This window comes from Sphaerodactylus townsendi, linkage group LG01 (assembly GCF_021028975.2).
Source record: "Sphaerodactylus townsendi isolate TG3544 linkage group LG01, MPM_Stown_v2.3, whole genome shotgun sequence".
In the NCBI taxonomy this organism is placed as follows: Eukaryota; Metazoa; Chordata; class Lepidosauria; order Squamata; family Sphaerodactylidae; genus Sphaerodactylus; species Sphaerodactylus townsendi.
In genome coordinates this window covers 10,892,858-10,911,968 of record NC_059425.1, presented here as the reverse complement: position 1 = coordinate 10,911,968, position 19,111 = coordinate 10,892,858, and the positions used below count along the sequence as shown (strand labels likewise).

General features: G+C 51.9%; 1 protein-coding gene across 3 annotated transcripts in view; it reads right to left on the bottom strand.

Annotated features, from left to right (window-relative positions):
* The window catches only part of CA14 (carbonic anhydrase 14), a 37,585-nt gene that overhangs the window by 14,052 nt on the left and 4,422 nt on the right, over positions 1 to 19,111 (bottom strand). For 2 of the 3 annotated variants that reach the window (XM_048493428.1, XM_048493513.1), the window contains exons 2-5: positions 13,060 to 13,080; positions 7,090 to 7,269; positions 5,008 to 5,150; positions 1,126 to 1,221 (exon numbers count right to left, since the gene is read on the bottom strand). In XM_048493428.1, the coding sequence (XP_048349385.1) occupies positions 1,126 to 1,221; positions 5,008 to 5,150; positions 7,090 to 7,269; positions 13,060 to 13,080 (440 nt within the window). The other variant, XM_048493605.1, reaches the window with a different exon arrangement.

Genomic DNA, 19,111 nt, shown 5'->3' with positions numbered 1-19,111 from the left:
AACCCCTGCCATCTGGAGTGAAACCTTCCTTGAAAACCTCCGCCATCTGGACATGGCCCACCACCTTAAGCGAGGAGGAAGGGAAGGTGAGGAGAGGTCGAGAGGTTGCTGGACCAAGCGGCTCTGAAATTTGAACCTGGCGTAGCTCATGCCTCCCAGCGAGTTTCGCGGCTAGATAATTAAGCCTGCAAGGGAGCCAGTGAAAGGGACAGGACCAGCCAGCTGCACATGGCCCACCCACCCTAGCAGAGGAAGGGAATGTTAGGGAGGGACGGCGGTTGCCATGCAAGAGGAACGGGAGAGGGAGGAGGCGAGGGGCCTGCCCCTCCCCTCCCTTGCAAGCATTGTGCAATGACACATGTTCGAACCTTTTCTTTCTTTTCCACTTCACCAGAATCAGCCACAGCAACACGTGGCCGGGCCCGCTAGTTATTTATATTATTTAGCTATTTCTACAGCACCCCTGAGCATGTGGCACTTAATCAGCCAACTAAGCGAGGTCCCTGCCCCAAGGAGCTTCCATCCCAATTTTGGGGCTGGGGAGGGAAGAGAGAGAAATGACGTTTAAGAAGCAGAGTTTGGATTTATATCCCACCTTCCTCCCCTGTAAGGAGTCTCAAAGCAGCTTACAAACTCTTTCCCTTCCTCTCCCCACAACAGGCACCTTGTGAGGTCAGTGGGACTGGGAGAGTTCAGAGAGAACTGTGACTTGCCCAAGGTCACCCTACAGGCTTCATGTGGAGGAGCAGGGAAACAAACTTAATATACAAGATTAGAGTCCGCCGCATATTTGGAAGAGTGGGGAATCAAGCCCAGTTCTGCAGAGTAGAGTCCACTGTTCCGAACCACTACACCACGCTGTCAATCATACGAGGTGATTCTAAAATGGTAGAGGCATGCCGGGGGTGGTGAAGGAGACCGTAGAAGCATCCAAGTAATCTAGGGCCTCATCCGCACATGCAAAATAATCCGTTTTCAAACCACTTTCACAACTGTTTGCAACTGGATTTTGCTATTCCGCACAGCTTCGAAGAGCACTGAAAGCAGTTTGAAAGGGCATTATTCTGCATGCGCGGAATGAGCCTAAATGAGCATTCTGGTTTTGTTTGTGGGGCAGCAGCTCACCTCCAGAAAGATGCCCAACACAGCCAGCCCGTCCGCCTGGTCTTTCGCCTCGTCCAGGTTGGCATACTTGTCTGAATTGAAATGAACAACGTGGACCTGAAAAAGAAAGATCGGCAATTTCAAAATAGTTCCCAGGATAATAAGCTGCCTCAATAAAAATAAATATGTTTCCACCAGTGTTGTATTGGTTTGCAGAACTTATAGCCCACCTTTCTCACTGAGATTCATAGAATCACAGAGTTGGAAGAGACCCCCAAGGGCCATCAAGTCCAACCCCCTGCAATGCAGGAACACCCAATCAAAGCACTCCTGACAGATGGCCATCTTAAGAATGGGATGACCCAGAAAGGGGTGCAGACAGTGGTGGGATCCAAACATTTTAGTAACAGGTTCCCATGGTGGTGGGATTCAAACTGTGGGCGTATAGCGCCAATGGGGAGCTGGGCAGCAGGGGCCGCGATAAGTGTGGGCGTGGCGAAGCATTCCCGAGGTGGGGTATTCCTGAAGGTGATGGCAAAAGGGACCTTGGAGTGGGAAAGCTTGAGATGCACTTAGAGCGGAGGCTGCTTGCGCATAGCTGGTGCCACCTCACCTGCTAGACTGCTTCAAGAGTTCTGCGGCTTGTACTGCTGAGAGAGGGAGGGAGTAACTAAGGCCAAAAAATCGCATGATGGCAAAATCACCCATTAGTAACCCCCCTCTCGGCACACACAAATAATGAGTAACCTACTCTCGGGAACCTGTGAGAACCTGCTGGATCTCACTTCTGGCTTTGTGTGTGTGATTGGGGAGAGTTCTCGTGGGACCTTCATCATCTCCAACCCAGTACACCAAGCCTCTCCAGATGTTATGGACTACAGTTCCCATCATCCCCTGCCAGAATGATGCTGGCAGGGGATGATGGGAGAACTGCAACCAGTCAATAATCTGGAGGAGCTGGATGACACCTATCTTGGAGTCTTCGCATGAGCCACCCGCTTCCAGGAAGAAATGGATTTGGCATTATCCGACTGTAATTAGAAATGAAACTTAAACAGGACCCTGAATTGCTCTGTTAATGGTTAATACTTGATGGTCAAATCCCCACTACCATCTTAGCCAGGTTTCAGAACACAAACTAACCAGGTTTGAGGGACGACCTCCCCATTGCTTGCGTGGCAGATTCCGTTTCTGGCACTCATTCTCCCCGTTAATCCGTGTTCCGGCAGGACCTGGTTGCAAGTGGCATAGACCCCATTAACACGGTTCAGAGCTGATCCGAGGGAGGGGAGGGATGAGGGTTGAAACCCTGGCCTTCAGGTTTCCCGCCCTGGGCGTGATGCGGAGGTCGAAGCAACCAATCGAGGTGCTGTGGCGTGCGCGAAAGCCTTTCCCACCCGGTTTCATTTCCGCTTTTGCGGGTGGCCAGCAGAAGGGGCCTTAAGCGTTAAACAGTCAAGCGTGTAGCGTTGAATCATTAATGTTTACACGAGGTAGCGATTAAGCTGTTTTGCACGAGTCAAAGCGTTAAAACTTTTACACGCGCTGGTTTTATCCAGCCCTACAACGTACGATTCTGCAGTGGGAAAAGGTCCGCCCCCCATCCAAGGCACCGCGCCAGCCAATCCAGGGGAGACCAGCGAAAGCTTCGAAGGCACAAAAGCCTGGTAGTGAGGTAAAGAGGGAGTTGCTTCAAAGAGTTCTGCAACCGGGTTATTGATACTTGCTGTGTAATTCCAGCTGCTTTCCGCGATTTCGCCGGTGGGGAGGAGAAACTCCGATAGAAAGAGGACCGCGGTTTTCCTAGCGAACAGGTTTGGATCTGCGTGCAAATTTCAAGTGAGGATTCGACCGATGAGTGTTATATGTTAAGGAAGTGTAAACAGTTTTGTTTAAAAATTTAGTTGTTGCAAACTCCTTCCAAGTTCTGCCCCACTGAACCCATAAGCTGAGGTTATATTAGCAAGCTTGTTTTTTATTTTAAACAGTGAACCCAGCTGAGTCCTCCTTGTGGGGTGTCTGTGGGAAATTCACAGGTAGGAACCCTGCAGCAACTGGACGTTTGTGTGTACGTTCCTGGGATCTACGCCAGAGAACTTCCCCCAAGACTGGGCTCTCTGCCATTCAGTGGAAGAGGAGCCCCCGGGAAAGCTCCAGGCTGCCTCTGTCCCCAAACCTTCCAACTCTACACAAGTTTCCCATGTGCCTTGATGTGCTTAAGAATCTTTGGCTGCCCCGTCAGCTTGGGTGCTCCTCCGTGCCAGCGATGGAAAAGGATCTCCAGCCGTCCCCAGTCTTAATTCTCTCAAATTGACCCCGGTTAATCCCTCGTTGCTCTGTGGGACAGTGAGGGGGGTGTTAATCCTGCCCAAATCCTGTGAATTTCTGGAGCGGTCCCACAAATCCTCTGAAGATGCCAGCCACAGATGCAGGCAAAACGTCAGGAGAGAATGCTGCTAGAACACGGCCATACAGCCCGGAAAACACACAGCACCCAAGTGATTCCGGCCGTAAAAGCCTTCGACAATACAGTCATTCATTACCGTTACGTTCACCGTTACCGTTGGATTCGATTCGATTACGTTGGATTACCGTTAAGATTCGATATATCGCCCAATCCCAAAAGTTAGAAAGATACTTACTTGTTTTGTATCCAAGTGTACCCTTCCCCTATTTTATAGTTAGTAAACTTTATATACAGCAGGCAACTGTCTCTGCCTCTTTATTGCACAAACTCTGCATATATCAGACGTGTGATATAATAATCACAAGTGAAATTCACAACGCATCCCTCCAAATATTTAAACACGGCTATCATGGCAATGTGGTATAGTAATTAGTGTTTCAGACTAGGATCTGGGTTCGAATCTACAGAAGCTCGTTGGATGACTGTTGCAGTTCACACCATCTCAGCCTATCCAACCTCACAGACTCGTTCCGAGGAGATAACAGTAGTGAGAGGAACAATGCAAGCCACTTCGAGTCTTCGACGAGGAGAAAGGTGGGAGGTTGAACAACTCACTGTCCCCCTTGCCCATTTCTCCACAGAGCCACACTGTAGCATCAAAACTGACTCTCTATAGCACAGGTGTCAAACTCGCAGCCCTCCAGATGCTATGGACTACAGTTCCCATCATCCCCTGCCAGCATGATGTGATAGGGAAAAAGAGGGGAACATATCTGTCTACATCCTGGAAACAGGATGCTAGATTTAAGGGGCCTTTGGTAGGGCAATTCTCCTGCTCTTCTGGGTGGGGGGAGGGAGGGATTCCTCTGGTCCCCACTTAGAGAGAAGAAGAAGAAGAAGAAGAAGAAGAAGAAGAAGAGAAGAGAAGAGAAGAGAGAAGAGAGAGAGAGAGAAGAGAGAAGAAGAAGAGAGAAGAAGAAGGAAAGAGGAGGGAGGGAGGGAGGGAGGAGGGAGGAGGGAGGAGGTTTGGATTTATATCCCACACTTTCTCTCCTGTAGGAGACTTCCAAAAGGGAGAAACTTACAATCTTCTTGCCCTTCCCCCCCCTCACAACAAAACACCCTGTGAAGTGTGGGTGGGGCTGAGAGAGCTCGAGTAGGCTGCTATTGACCAGCCGAGGTCACCCAGCTGTGGCATGTGTGGGAGTGCATAGGCCAGTGGTGGCAAACCTTTGGCACTCCAGATGTTATGGACTACAAATCCCATCCAAGCCCCTGCCAGCATGGCCAATTGGCCCATGCTGGCAGAGGGACCTAATAGTCCTGACATGATCCCACAATGGAGTCTGCCAAAGATTACCACCCTGAGCATGGAAGCTAATCTGAATTCCCCAGAGAAGCCTCCACAGCTCAGGCGGCAGAGCGGGGAATCAAACCCGGTTCCTCCTGATTAGATACGCGAGCTCTTAACCTCCTACGCCACTGCTGCTTCTTACCTCCGCAGGGAAGGCCCGGTCGTCCACCAGGTGTTCCGACCCCCCTGTGTGTCTCTGGCTGCCCCAGTGGAGGTGTAGCTGAACAGCCGAGTAGACCCTGGGCAGGCCGTGTAAGCGCATCCTTTGGGGCAGGGACATCTGCACTGTGGGGGGGAGAGAGACCAGCAGGCCGTTAGTCAAGGGGGTGGGCAGCTGCATCGGCCAGAACTAAAGAGACAGAGCTCGCAGGCGGGTGTCCATTTGGGAACTAGAATCATACAGCAGGTCTTGGCGTGTCCCTCAATAACACTCCAAGACCAGTGGCGTACCTAGGCAAACTGGAGCCCTGGGCAAAACCTGAGTTTGATGCCCCCACTTGTTAACAACAACAACCCAACAACTTTATTAGGCATTTGAGAAAGGAGATGAATAGAAGAAGAGAAAACAGAGCATTGGCAGGAAGGGGGGGGATTTGCAAAGGAGAATCTGGGGAGAAGTTTAGGGTGTGCCTGCTTGTCGGGGGGTGCAATTATTACAAGATAGCTTGGCACCAAAATTTCAGAGTATCTTCACAGAGGCCCTACTGATGATTACCACCCAGGTTTGGTGAAGTTTTGGTTCAGAGGGGGTCCAAAGGTTGTGGACCCTCCAAAGGTGTAGCCCCCATCTCCTATTGGCTCCCCATTTGGAAACAATGGGGATGGGGAGACACTCCTATGGGAGGTCCATAACTTTGGACTCCCCTAAAACAAACCTCACCAAGCCTGGAGTGGTAATGCTCGATGAGGGTAGTCTCCCTGAAAAATCTACTGGGGAATTTTGGTTAACATGCCTAACTAAAAGCTACACCCCCTGCAGGCCAAAAACAGAGAGAAAACACTGAAAATTCAAAGGAAATCCACCCTGCATTTTGGCCCCCACAAGCTGGCACTTAAGTGGGCAACTGCTTACTGCCCAATGGGAGAGAGCAGCCTCTGATCCCAGAGACTCACAAAAGTTGTTATTCCAGGAGTGTGGGGTTCAGATCTCCAAAGTTTCTCAGCCTCATACATTCTGTTTTGTTTCAAAGTAAGCTTCTAGTGAAGAGTAGTAGTAGTAGTAGTAGTAGTAGTAGTAGTAGTAGTAGTAGTAGTAGTAGTAGTAGTAGTAGTAGTAGTAGTAGTAGTAGTAGTAGTAGTAGTAGTTTTGGATTTATACCCCCCGTTCTCTCCTATAGGAGACTCAAAGGGGCCTATAATCTTCTTTCCCTTCCCCCCCCGCCACAACAAACACCTTGTGAGGCGGGTGGGACTCTCTAGAGCTGTGACTAGCCCAAGGTCACCCAGCTGGCATGTGTTGGAGTGCACAAGCTAATCTGATTCAACAGATAAGTCCTCCGCGGCTCTTGCTCCTTGAAATTTCTTGTTCCTATTTCCTCGAAATAGGAACAAGATCTACCAGACCACGGCCACCCGGCACGGAAAAACCACAACAATCAACTTCCCATTAGTCTGACACATATCAAGTTTGGATTTGTTAGTGGTATAATATGCATTCAATGTTTAGATTCTGCGTACCACTTCCCCTTGCTACAGTTTGCGACCACCTGGGAAGTTGACAACTCTCGATGCAAACGAGAACCCCGCTCCCAAATGTCTGGAATTGTGGGAACAGGGCACCATAAATGTTCCATGCGCAGAACAGCCGTGCAAGAAGAAGAAGAGTTGGATTTCTATCCCCCCTTTCTCTCCTGCAGGAGACTCAAAGGGGCTGACAATCTCCTTGCCCTTCCCCCCTCACAACAAACACCCTGTGAGGTGGGTGGGGCTGAGAGAGCTCCGAGAAGCTGTGACCAGCCCCAGGTCACCCAGCAGGCGTGTGTTGGAGTGCCTAAGCTAATCTGGTTTGCCAGATAAGCCTCCACAGCTCAAGCGGCAGAGCGGGGAATCAAACCCGGTTCTCCAGATTAGAGTGCACCTGCTCTTAACCACTACGCCACTGCTGTCCCAAGAGACTTTGGTGGTTCCAAAGAGGCAGATCGGAGCACGAGGACTTCAGCTTCTCCTGCTCTTAACCACGTAGCAGGAGACACCTGCCCAGCAAGGGACAAAAGCCAAGACTCACCTGTGTGGCCGTTGTTTTCCAGGGTCAGGTTCTCGCTTCCAGGGCCGTGGTATCCCTCAAGCTCCACGGGAGGCAGGGACGGGTCATATTGGGCTGACTCCATCTGGATATTGATGGGGGATTGCGCTTTCCGCCCGCAGTCGGGGTAACTGTCCTCCCAGTGTTGTTGTCCATGGGCCCCTGGAACAGACAGAACGAGTGGCAAACTTCCCATCAGCCTTTGCAGGGAGAGAGCGGGGGGGGGGAGGTCCAGTCTGAGCCCCCGCCTCATCTGAACATTGAGAAACACTGGCTGTTGCGGGTTTTCCAGGCTGTGGGGCCATAGTTTTGTCCAAATGTTTCGTCTGCATCTATCGCGGGCATCTTCAGAGGTAGACTGTATGTCAACTTAATAATACTTTAGATCATAGGTGTCAAACTCGCGGCCCTCCAGATGTTATGGACTACAGTTCCCATCATCCCCTGTCAGTATCATGCCGGCAGCCTGCCACGAGCCCGCCAAAGTGCCCCTTGACTCGAGGGGTGCCCAGCGGGCCTGCGGCAGGCTGCTGCCCCCCTCCACCTATTTATTTATGTATTAAACGTAATATACCGCCCACCCCTAGAGGGCTCTGGGCAGTGTACAAGATAAAACCAACTCGCTTAAAACCACTTAGTTAAAAACCAGATTAATTAAATTCAGCAACAACAACCCAAAAAACTTGACATCAGATGGCAACCCGAGAAGACTTCTGACAGAGGTGGGGTGGCCAGCAAAAGCCGGCGCTGGGCCAGGAGACTTCTGCGAGCCCGCTGGGTGCTCCCCGCCTGACCTGTCGGGTGGCGCCTGGGACAGGTACGCCCCTGAGCCAAGGAATGATATTTTCTGCAGGCTGTTTTGCTCCTTCCTGCAGATCCTGGCTGGAGTTTCCAGCTGGCCAGCAGGTCCGCACAAAATGTTTGCTGGTGGAGAAGGCGAGAACATAAGAACATAAGAACGAGCCTGCTGGGTCAGACCAGAGTCCATCTAGTCCAGCAATCTGCTACTCGCAGTGGCCCACCAGGTGCCTTTGGGAGCTCACCTGCAGGATGGGAAAGCAATGGCCTTCTGCTGCTGCTGCTGCTGCTCCTGAGCACCTGGTCTGCTAAGGCATTTGCAATCTGAGATCAAGGCGGATCAAGATTGGTAGCCATAGATCGACTTCTCCTCCATAAATCTGTCCAAGCCCTTTTTAAAGCTATCCAGGTTAGTGGCCATCACCACCTCCTGTGGCAGCATATTCCAAACACCAATCACACGTTGCGTGAAGAAGTGTTTCCTTTTATTAGTCCCAATTCTCCCCCCCAGCATTTTCAATGGATGCCCCCTGGTTCTAGTATTGTGAGAAAGAGAGAAAATTTTCTCTCTGTCAACATTTTCTACCCCATGCATAATTTTATAGACTTCAATCATATTCCCCCCTCAGCCGTCTCCTCTCCAAACTAAAGAGCCCCAAACGCTGCAGCCTCTCCTCATAAGGAAGGTGCTCCAGTCCCTCAATCATCCTCGTTGCCCTTCTCTGCACTTTTTCTATCTCTTCGAATATCCTTTTTTGAGATCACGGCTGACCAGAACTGAACACACAGGACTCCAAGTGCGGTCGCACCATGGCTTTATATAAGGGTATGACAATCTTTGCAGTTTTATTATCAATTCTTTTCCTAATTATCCCCAGCATAGAGTTTGCCTTTTTCACAGCTGCCATGCATTGAGTTGACATTCCCATGGAACTATCAACTAAGACGCCCAAATCCCTTTCCTGGTCTGTGACTGATAGCACTGACCCCTGTAGCGTGTATGTGAAACTAGAGAGAACCAGAGATTTTTTTTTATCGTTTACATGATCATTTATTAGCTGCCTTAGTGGCCCTTTTGAGGGCAGAGAGGCAGGATATCAGTTTCGTCAAAACTGAATAAGATAATAAATACGTACATAATGGGGCCTCCCTTTGCAAGTCTTCCTGCGCCTCCCAGCTTTGGAACCCGGCCCGGATTCTGTTTCCCAAGAGGCCTTCTTCTCCTTTGTTTGCAAAAGGCTGCAAGAAGGCAGCGCCGGGTCCCTCTTTCTGAAAGAGCTTTGGCTCCACTTTGGAAGCGGCAAAGGAGCCCAGCAACGACGAGGCCAGCCAACTCCACGCTCCTTTGCACCTGAATGCAAATTGCTGGCACAGCGCTGTGCGGGCTGGAAGGCCGCTTTCCAAGCCGGGAAGCAAAGATAAAGCGGTTTGTTTGGCCTGCCCGGCGCAGTTGCCGTCCTGGTGGCCTGAGACGGCGAGCTGTCCCCCGCGCGTTTTGTGCAGAAGAAGAAAAACAAAAAAACCCTCTCCAAAACCGGTTTCCAGCTGACGCTTATTTGCTCCTCTGGAGTCTGCACCCAGAAGCCCCCCAAAACTCGGGGGAGATGGAAGAGCGGATGGACGGCGGTTTCAGAAGAACGACTCGCTGGACCAAACCCAATTTTCCCGCCCTCCCCACACCTTTTGCCATTGCTCTTTTCTCTGCCCCACACACAGTCGCTGCTGGTGGGCTTTCAAATGCTGGGCATGTCTGTGGACGCTTGCCTAGGGAATCCAAGGCTGCCCTCTTCCAACCTGGCAAATGAGAGTCATTCCAGTGGGTGGGGAGAGCCAGCGTGGTATAGCTCTGCCGCTTGAGCTGTGGAGGCTGATCTGGTGAACAAGATTAGCTTGCGCACTCCAACACATGCCAGCTGGGTGACCTTGGGCTAGTCACAGCTTCTCCGAGCTCTCTCAGCCACACCCACCTCACAGGGTGTTTGTTGTGGGGGGGGGGAAGGGCAAGGAGATTGTCAGCCCCTTTGAGTCTCCTTCAGGAGAGAAAGGGGGGATATAAATCCAAACTCCTCCTCCTCCTCCTCCTCCTCCTCCTCCTCCTCCTCCTCCTCCTCCTTCTTCTTCTTCTTCTTCTTCTTCTTCTTCTTCTTCTTCTTCTTCTTCTTCTTCTTCTTCTTCTTCTTCTTCTTCTTCTTCTTCTTCGCAGTTGTAATTTCAGATCTCCAGGCCTAACCCAGAGAGAGACCCAAGCTCTTTAGTTTGGAGAGGAGACATCTGAGGGGGGATGTGATTGAAGTATGCATGGGGTAGAAAATGTTGACAGAGAGAAATTGTTCTCTCTTTCTCACAAGACTAGAACCAGGGGGCATTCGTTGAAAATGCTGGGGGGAAGAATTAGGACTAATAAAACGAAACACTTCTTCACGCAACGTGTGATGGGTGTTTGGAATATGCTGCCACAGGAGGTGGTGATGGCCACTCACCTGGATAGCTTTAAAAGGGGCTTGGACAGATTTATGGAGGAGAAGTCGATCTATGGCTACCAATCTTGATCCGCCTTGATCTGAGGTTGCAAATGCCTTAACAGACCAGGTGCTCAGGAGCAGCAGCAGCAACATAAGGCCATTGCTTTCACCTCCTGCAGGTGAGCTCCCAAAGGCACGTGATGGGCCACTGAGAGTAGTAGAGAGCTGGACTAGATGGACTCTGGTCTGATCCAGCTGGCTCGTTCTTATGTTCTTATGTTCTAGGTAGAAAATGGCCTTGCCCTTTGCACAGACGCCCCTGCCTTGTGGGAAATGCCGTCTGCTGACACCCAAATGCCTTCTGGAACCAGTCATCTTGTTACAGATGCGGTTTCCGAAACAAGATCTGCCGTAAAGGTGGTGGAGACGTCGTTGGGGCTCCTGGGGGACTTGCTGGCCGAGAGGAGAAAGCTCTGTTCCTGTTGCTTGCTGTTGCCCAATTAAAGAAACCAGTCAGAGTTTGGGTGGCCGTCGCAAAAATCTGCATGTATTTGCATGTGGCTGGAACCCGACATCTCTTGTCGGAGACCCTGGAGAGCCAATGGGGTTTCCACCCTCCTGTGGGGGGCTGCTTTAGAAGCTCCGCCCCCCCGTGGCGCTATGCCCTGATGAGGCCCTTCCCCTCCCCAGGCTCCGCCTCCAAAATATCCAGGAATTTCCCAACCCAAAGCTGGCAACTGACTTGTGCAGTCCAGCAAGCCAGGTCAGGCCCTGGAGAGACCTCGGCTGGAATTGCCGCTGCCCCCCCCCCCCAAGTCTTTCTCCGCTCTCCACCACCGCTTTGTTCTGGCAGGACCCGGCGTCATTCGAGAGGGATTACGTCCGCAGCCCTCGTGCCCGAGTGGATCAAGAATGCCTGGCTGAGCTTTGCAAGACTTTTGGAACAGCAGAGGCCCCTCGGTCTTTGGAGGCACGGGATTTCGGCTAGGGAGGCCGGCTAGCGGCCCTGGCCAGCGCCTGGGATTACAGCAGGGGCGTTTGGGGACACTGAGGCCCGTGGGGCAGGAGAAGAAGCTCTGACTTCCCCAGTGCCTGCATGAGGCCCCCTGGGCTTCCTCCGTGGGGAGCGGAGGAGGAGGAGGAGGAGGAGGAGGAGGATGAGGACGAGAAAAAGAAGAAGAGAAGAAGGAGAAGAAGGAGAAGAGAAGGAGGAGGAGGAGGAGGAGAAGAAGGAGAAGGAGAAGGAGAAGAAGAGGAGGAGGAGGAGGAGGAGGAAGGAGGAGGAGGAGGAGGAGAAGAGAACAGAAGAAAGAGGATGAGGAGAAGGAGAAGGAGAAAAGAAGGAGAAGAAGAAGAAGAATGAGAAGAAGGAGGAGGGGGGGAGGAGGAGAAGGAGGAGAAGGAGAAGAGAAGAAGGAGAATAAGAAGGAGGAGGAGGAGGAGGAGAGGAGAAGGAGAATAAGAAGGAGGAGGAGGAGGGGGAGAAGGAGAAGAGAAGGAGAATAAGAAGAAGGATGAGGAGGAAGAGAAGGAGGAGGAGGAGGAGGAGGGGAGGAGAAGGAGAATAAGAAGAAGGAGGGGGAGGGGGAGGGGGAGGGGGAGAAGGAGAAGGAGAAGAGAAGAAGGAGGAGAAGAAGGAGAAGAGAAGAAGGAGAAGAGAAGAAGGAGAAGAAGGAGGAGGGGGAGGAGGAGGAGGAGGGGGAGAAAGAGAAGGAGAAGAGAAGGAGGAGGAGGAGGAGGAGGAGAGAAGAAGGAGAATAATAAGAAGGAGGAGGGGGAGGAGGAGGGGGGAGGAGAAGAAGAGAAGAAGGAGGAGGAGGAGGAGGAGAATAAGAAGAAGGAGGGGGAGGAGGAGGGGAGGAGAAGGAGAATAAGAAGGAGGAGGGGAGGAGGAAGAAGAGGAGAAGGAGGAGGGGGAGGAAGAGGAGGAGAAGGAGGAGGAAGAGGAGAAGGAGGAGGGGAGGGGGAGAAGGAGAAGAGAAGAAGGAGAAGAAAGAGGAGGAGGGGGAGGAGAAGGAGGAGAGGAGGAGGAGGAGGAAGAGAGAAGAAGAAGAGAAGAAGGAGAAGAGAAGAAGGAGAAGGAGGAGAAGGAGGAGAAGAAGACAACAATGACAATGACAACGACTTATAGGAGACAAAGAGGGGATATAAATCCAAATTCTTCTCCTTCCCTCTCCCCCACAACAAACACTCTCCCTCCCTCCCTTCTCAGTTTGTTAGTTTGCTTGTCTTCCTTCCTTCCTTCCTTCCTTCCTTCCTTCCTTCCTTCCTTCCTTCCTTCGAGTTAACAGAACTGGGGTGGCTTGACACCTCCCCTACTCTGCTACCCCACTGTGGGAGTCCAGCGGAGTCCAGGTGCAATTCCACTGCTTGCCCCGGTGCCATTTTCCGCAGCCACGCCCCTTGACCTATGCCTCCTCGGCTTCCCCACATTTTCTGATATGCAGAATCCAGCTGTGCCCAGAACAAGGCGTTTTGGGCACGCTCAGGAGCTCTTACCCATATTCTCGCATCGAGAGCTTGCATCTGGGATCAGGGATGGAGCCTGGCTTGGGCCGGGGTGCTAGCAGCAGCCATCAGGGATCAAAACCCCGAAATGAGGTGGGGTCAGACAATGGCCCGCATAAGGTGGTCCAAACGAAGGAATTTCAACACCAGAAGAATAAATCCAGCGAAATCGCTCTTTCCTTACCTTCATAGGTCCAGTGAGAATCTGCAAAGGAGAAGCAGAAGAAGGTTGAATCAAGAATCAAGAATCGAGCCTCTAAGATTAGCTCCGCCCCAGAAGTGGCTTCATCACCCTAGAGATTGAGAAAGAAGCTTACGGCCACGGATCTTGGGCTTGCAAGTCCTGTTTCTGCGTCGGCAAAACCACTTTCAGTGAAGCTCAGAGTTTATCCCCAGAACATACAGAACACATGACAACACTACATGCGACAGGGATCTGGCAGTCCTAGTAGACCACAAGTTGAACATGAGTCAGTAGTGTGATGCAGCAGCCAAGAAAGCCAATGCAATTCTGGGCTGTATCCAGAGGTGGGATCCAGCAGGTTCTCACAGGTTCCCGAGAGTAGGTGACTAATTATTGGTGTGTGCCGAGAGGGGGTTACTCATTGGTGATTTTGCCACATGATTTTTGCCTTCGTTACGCCCCTCCTCTCAGCAGCAGCGCGCAGAACTTGAAGCAGTCTAGCAGGAGGGGCACCGGCGTGCGTGGCAGCCTGCGCCTGCGTGCATTCGTTTCCCGCCCAAGGACCAGCGCAGCGGCTGCGTCCTTGCCACAGCCCTGCCCAGGAATGACCTGCCCCGGAATGCCCGGCCACGCCCCCGTCGTGCCCCGCCCAGCCCCATTGGCGCTACGCCACGGTTTGAATCCCACCACCATGGGAACCTGTTCCTAAAATTTTTGGATCCCACCACTGGCTGTATCAATAGTATAGTGTCCAGATCGAGGGATGAAATTGCTTTGGTCAGACCTCACCTAGAGTCCTGTGTTCAGTTCTGGACACCGCAATTTAAGAAGGATATTGACAAGCTGGAACTGGTCCAGAGGAGGGCAACCAAAATGGTCAAAGGTCTGGAATCTGTGCCCTGCGAGGAGAGACTTAGGGAGCTGGGTGTGTTTAGTTTGGTGAAGGGAAGGTGAAGAAGTGACATGATAGCCATGTTTAAATATCTGAAGGGATGTCATGTTGGTGAGGGAGCAAGCTTGTTTCCTGCAGCTCCAGAGACTAGGACCAGGAGTCATGGGTTCAAGGTGAAGGAAAAGAGATTCCACCTAAACATCAGGAAGAACTTCCTGACCGTCAGGGCTGTTGGACAGTGGAATTCACTGCCTCGGAGTGTGGTGGAGTCTCCTTCTTTGGAGGTCTTTAAAGAGAGGCTGGATGGCCACCTCTCAGCAGTGCTTTGATTGTGTGTTCCTACATTGCAGGTGGATTGGGCTTGATGGCCCTTCTGGTCTCTTCCAACTCTATGATTCTATGAACACATGAAGTTCCCTCCTATTGAATCAGATGAGGGGTCCTTCGAGGTCAACATTGTCTGCTCAGGCCGGAAGCTGCTCTGCAGGGTCTCCTGTCCATCACCCACTGCCTGGTGCTTTAACTGGAGGCGCTGGGGACCGAATCTATAATTTTCTGCTGGCAAAGCAAGAGTTCTACAACTAAGCCGTGACTCCTCCCAGAGCCCTGCACCCAGCAACCAGCCATGCTTTTCTAGGAAACGGGGCCACCCTCAGCTGTTTATCCCCAGTCCCTGACTATTTGCAGGTAGATTGCCCTGGAGTATGGTGGTTCCATTCTTCGTTTCTACTGTTTATCGCCACAGAGAGGTTTTGCCTCGCTAAAGTTCAATTGGAGCACCTTCCTTATGAGGAGAGGCTGCAGCGTTTTGGGCTCTTTAGTTTGGAGCAGGGGTAGGGAACCTGCGGCTCGAGAGCCGCATGCGGCTCTTCTGCCCTTGCACTGCGGCTCCATGAGCCGAGCCGCTGGCCCCAACCTTGCCCGCCACAGGGCAGGCGCACCAACTGCCCGCGGCCGGCTGGGTTGCGCCACAGGCTTCCCCTCTCGCCTGCCCCTTTGGGGCGGGGCGGGTGCTTTCCCGGCGGCCGGTGAGGCCGAGCCGCTGGCCCCATCCTTGCTCGACACATCCATGCGCTTCTCAGAATGAGCGGAGTGAAAGGTAAAAAACCCCAATATATATAGTGTTATCTTTCTTTTAAATGTCAAAAATTATTTGCGGCTCCAAGTGTTTTCTTTTCCCATGGAAAATGGGTCCACATGGCTCTTTGAGTGTTAAAGGTTCCCTACCCCTGGTTTGGAGAGGAGGCGTCTGAGGGGGGATAGGATTGAAGTCTGTAAAATTGTGCATGGGGTAGAAAATGTGGACAGAGAGACATTTTTCTCTCTTTCTCACAATGCTAGAACCAGGGGGCATCCATTGAAAATGCTGGGGGGAAGAATTAGGACTAATAAAAGGAAACACTTCTTCACGCAACGGGTGATTGGGGTTTGGAATATGCTGCCACAGGAGGTGGTGATGGCCACTAACCTGGATAGCTTTAAAAAGGGCATGGACAGATTTATGGAGGAGAAGTCGATCTCTGGCTACCAATCTTGATCCCCTTTGATCTCAGATTGCAAATGCCTTAGCAGACCAGGTGCTCAGGAGCAGCAGCAGCAGCAGCTGCTGAAGGCCCTTGCTTTCACCTCCTGCAGGTGAGCTCCCAAAGGCACCTGGTGGGCCACTGCGAGTAGCAGAGTGCTGGACTAGATGGACTCTAGTCTGATCCAGCTGGCTTGTTCTTATGTTCCCCTTCGGGGATCGGGCGGTATAAAAGCCGAATTGATAAATAAATAAATAAATAAATAAGTTTGCCTTATCCTTCCCCCACTGGAAAAAAACAAAACAAAATCCCTTGCTGGCCACATTATGTCATCTCAGGAGGCAAACAGAGGTATACTGCCTCTGTGCATGGAGGTTTCATTCACTTGACACATCTAATAGCAGTCGATGGACCTGGACCCAAGAAAAGGGTCTAACCCTGTAGCAAGGCATCTGGTGAGAGAGCCACACCCCATGTTTTGGAGGTGAATTCGGTTAAGTTAATGATGCAGTAAGCTAAGGGGCTGTATTGTTGTCCGGACAAACAGGGTCATAACCTGACCCCGCCCCCCGCAAGACCCAACTGTCCCTGGATTGCCCTGTGAGCCAGCGGGGTGTAGTGGTCAAGAACAGGTGGTTTCTAATCTGGAGAACCGGGTTTGATTCCCCACTCCTCCACATGAGCGGTGGAGGCTTATCTGGTGAACCAGATATGTTTTCGCACTTCTACACCTTGGGCCACGTACAGTTCTCTCAGAACTCACAAGGTGTCAGTTGTGGGGAGAGGAAGGGAAAGGAGATTGTAGGCCACCTTGAGGTTCGCCACCACTGCTCTAGCCATCCAATCTGTCCTTTCAAACCTGCCCTTTATCAAACCTGCCCTTTATCGGAGAAGGTCACTCCAACCTCCCTCCCCGATTGTTGCTGAGTATAAGCAGAGCAAAACCCTTGTCTCCGGTTACAGCAGTGAAACAGTGGGTGCATTTGCTCTTGCTTTAAATATAACGGTGCATTGATATCCCCCCCCCCCCAAAAAAAATCCTTTTTTCAAGTCTAGAGAAGTTAGACACCCAGAAGTTAGACACCCAGAATCACCCAAAAGTGCCGGATTCGATCTGATGGTCACAAAAGAGATAAGCAGAACTAAATTCGTTCTATACTGAAAAGGACAAGAGGTCCCTGGGCAGAGACGCAAAATGCAGAGGGAAACTTCTCGTGCTGTTTCTAAAATTACTCTTGCAGGGTGAGAAGAGATTTGGCAAAAGACAAGTCTCTGGCTCCTTCCGCACATGCAGAATAATGCACTTTCAAACTGCTTTCAGTGCTCTTTGAAGCTGTGCGGAATAGCAAAATCCCCTTGCAAACAGTTGTGAAAGTGGTTCGAAAACGCATTATTTTGCGTGTGCGGAAGGGGACCTTTGAGAGCTAGCATGGCGTAGTGGTTAAGAGCAAGTGGACTCTAATCTGGAGAACCAGGTTCAACTCCTCACACCTCCACATGAGTGGTGGAAGAAGAAGAAGAGTTTGGATTTATATCCCCCCTTTCTCTCCTGCAGGAGGCTCAAAGGGGCTTACAATCTCCTTGCCCTTCCCCCCTCACAACAAACACCCGGTGAGGTGGGTGGGGCTGAGAGAGCTCCGAGAAGCCGTGACTAGCCCAAGGTCACCCAGCTGGCGTGTGTGGGAGTGCACAGGCTAATCTGAATTCCCCAGAGAAGCCTCCACAGCTCAGGCGGCAGAGCTGGGAATCAAACCCGGTTCCTCCAGATTAGATACACGAGCTCTTAACCTCCTACGCCACTGCTGGAGTCTTCTCTGGTGAACCAGATGTGTTTCACTGCTCCTGTATTTCTGCTGGGCAGTACCGTACTGGGGCTAAACCAGACCTGGGCATTATACGGCCCGTGGGCCACATCCGGCCCGCCGGATGACCCTGACTGGCCCATCTGCCATGCTGGGGAGCGAGGCATCTTTGAAAGCCCCGGAGAAGCCGGTTGCCTTGGCTGCCGGCTTCTGCGGGGCTTTCAAAAGCGCCTCGCCCCCTGCCTTTTGGCCCGGCCCTCCACAATATTTTCTGTTTCTTATGCTGCCCCATGGAAAAAATAATTGCCCACCCCTGGGCTAAACTGTGCCTAAAGGCATGACTGCCTCCCTGTGCCCCCTCCGCCCCACTTACAGAAGCCAGTGAGCCAGCAACGAGGTGGGGGGGGGCTTGGGGGTGAGGCTCGGACTGGCGCCACTGAGGCAGGCTGGCTTCTGGGCCACCAAGCCCCAACCCCATTTTGCCCTCCCCAGGCCCTGAGGATAGCAGAAGCCAGCTTGTAGGGAGGCTGGGGGGCGGGGCTCAGTGGTATGAGGCTCGGGTGCATGTCATTTTGTCATGTGACAAAACAGCATGCGCCTGGGGACATAGGACACCCCATGTTCCCATTAGCAGTACGCCACTGCTGCTGGGTGACCTTGGGCTACTCACAGTTCTCTCGGAACTCTCTCAGTCCCACCTGCCTCACAAGGTGTCTGTTGTGGGGAGAGGAAAGGGAAGAGATTTATAAACCCCTTTGAGTCTCCTTATAGGAGAGAAAGGGGGTTATAAATCTACACTCTTCTCTCCCGCCCCTGTCATAAGGTAGTGAAAATGCTGGGTCAAGAGAGGTAATCCTCAGTTGCAATCTTCAAATCGTTTCCCAGGAGGAAGCCTCTTTGGGTAGACCTGAATGTGTATTTATTTATTCTTTTATTGTTGTGATTTATAGTCCACCTTTCTCACTGGGCCTCAAGGCAGATCACACAGTAGAAGCAGAGGTGGGATCCAGCGGGTTCTCACAAGTTCCCGAGAGTAGGTTACTAATTATTTGTGTGTGCTGAGAGGGGGTCACTAATGGGTGATTTTGCCACGTGATTTTTGCCTTAGTTACGCCCCTCCTCTCAGCAGTAGCGCGCAGAACTGGAAGCAGTCTAGCAGGAGGTGCACCGGCGTGCGTGGCAGCCTGCGCCTGCGTGCATTCGTTTCCCGCCCAAGGACCGGAGCAGTGGCTGCGTCCTTGCCCCAGCCCCGCCCAGGAATGCCCCGCCCCCGGAATGCCTGGTCACGCCCCTGGAATGCCCCGCCCAGCCCCATTGGCGCTACGCCACAGTTTGAATCCCACCACCATGGGAACCTGTTCCTAAAATTTTTGGATCCCACCACTGCATAGAGGCCACCTTTCAGAGCAGCCATTTCCTCTACGGGATAATAGGGGGTCATCTCCAGTCACCACCTGGAGGATGGCAGCCCTATGATGGCATGACTCTTTTTAGGATTGTGGTGTCAACGGCTCAGTCCCCACTCCGTACAGTGTCTGGCAAAGAATCCCCATCTCTAATAGTCAGTCCGTAGAAACCCTTCCTCTGTGTTTTGCCTCTTCTGATTAGTTGTCCCTGCCTTTGGGGGTGGGGGGAGCCACCACCACTCCCTTGCATTTCAAAGCAGATTTAAAGAGGCACTAAGAGGATTTCTGCCCTTGCTCTCCCTGGCTAAGAGATCTGCACGGCTTCATCATCTTCACACCGCCGAATTAACCCTTTTGTGTTTTCCTTTCCTTGGAAATCAAGTCAGGACAACCCAAGGGGACTAATGCTCCTTCCGCCCAGGCGGAATA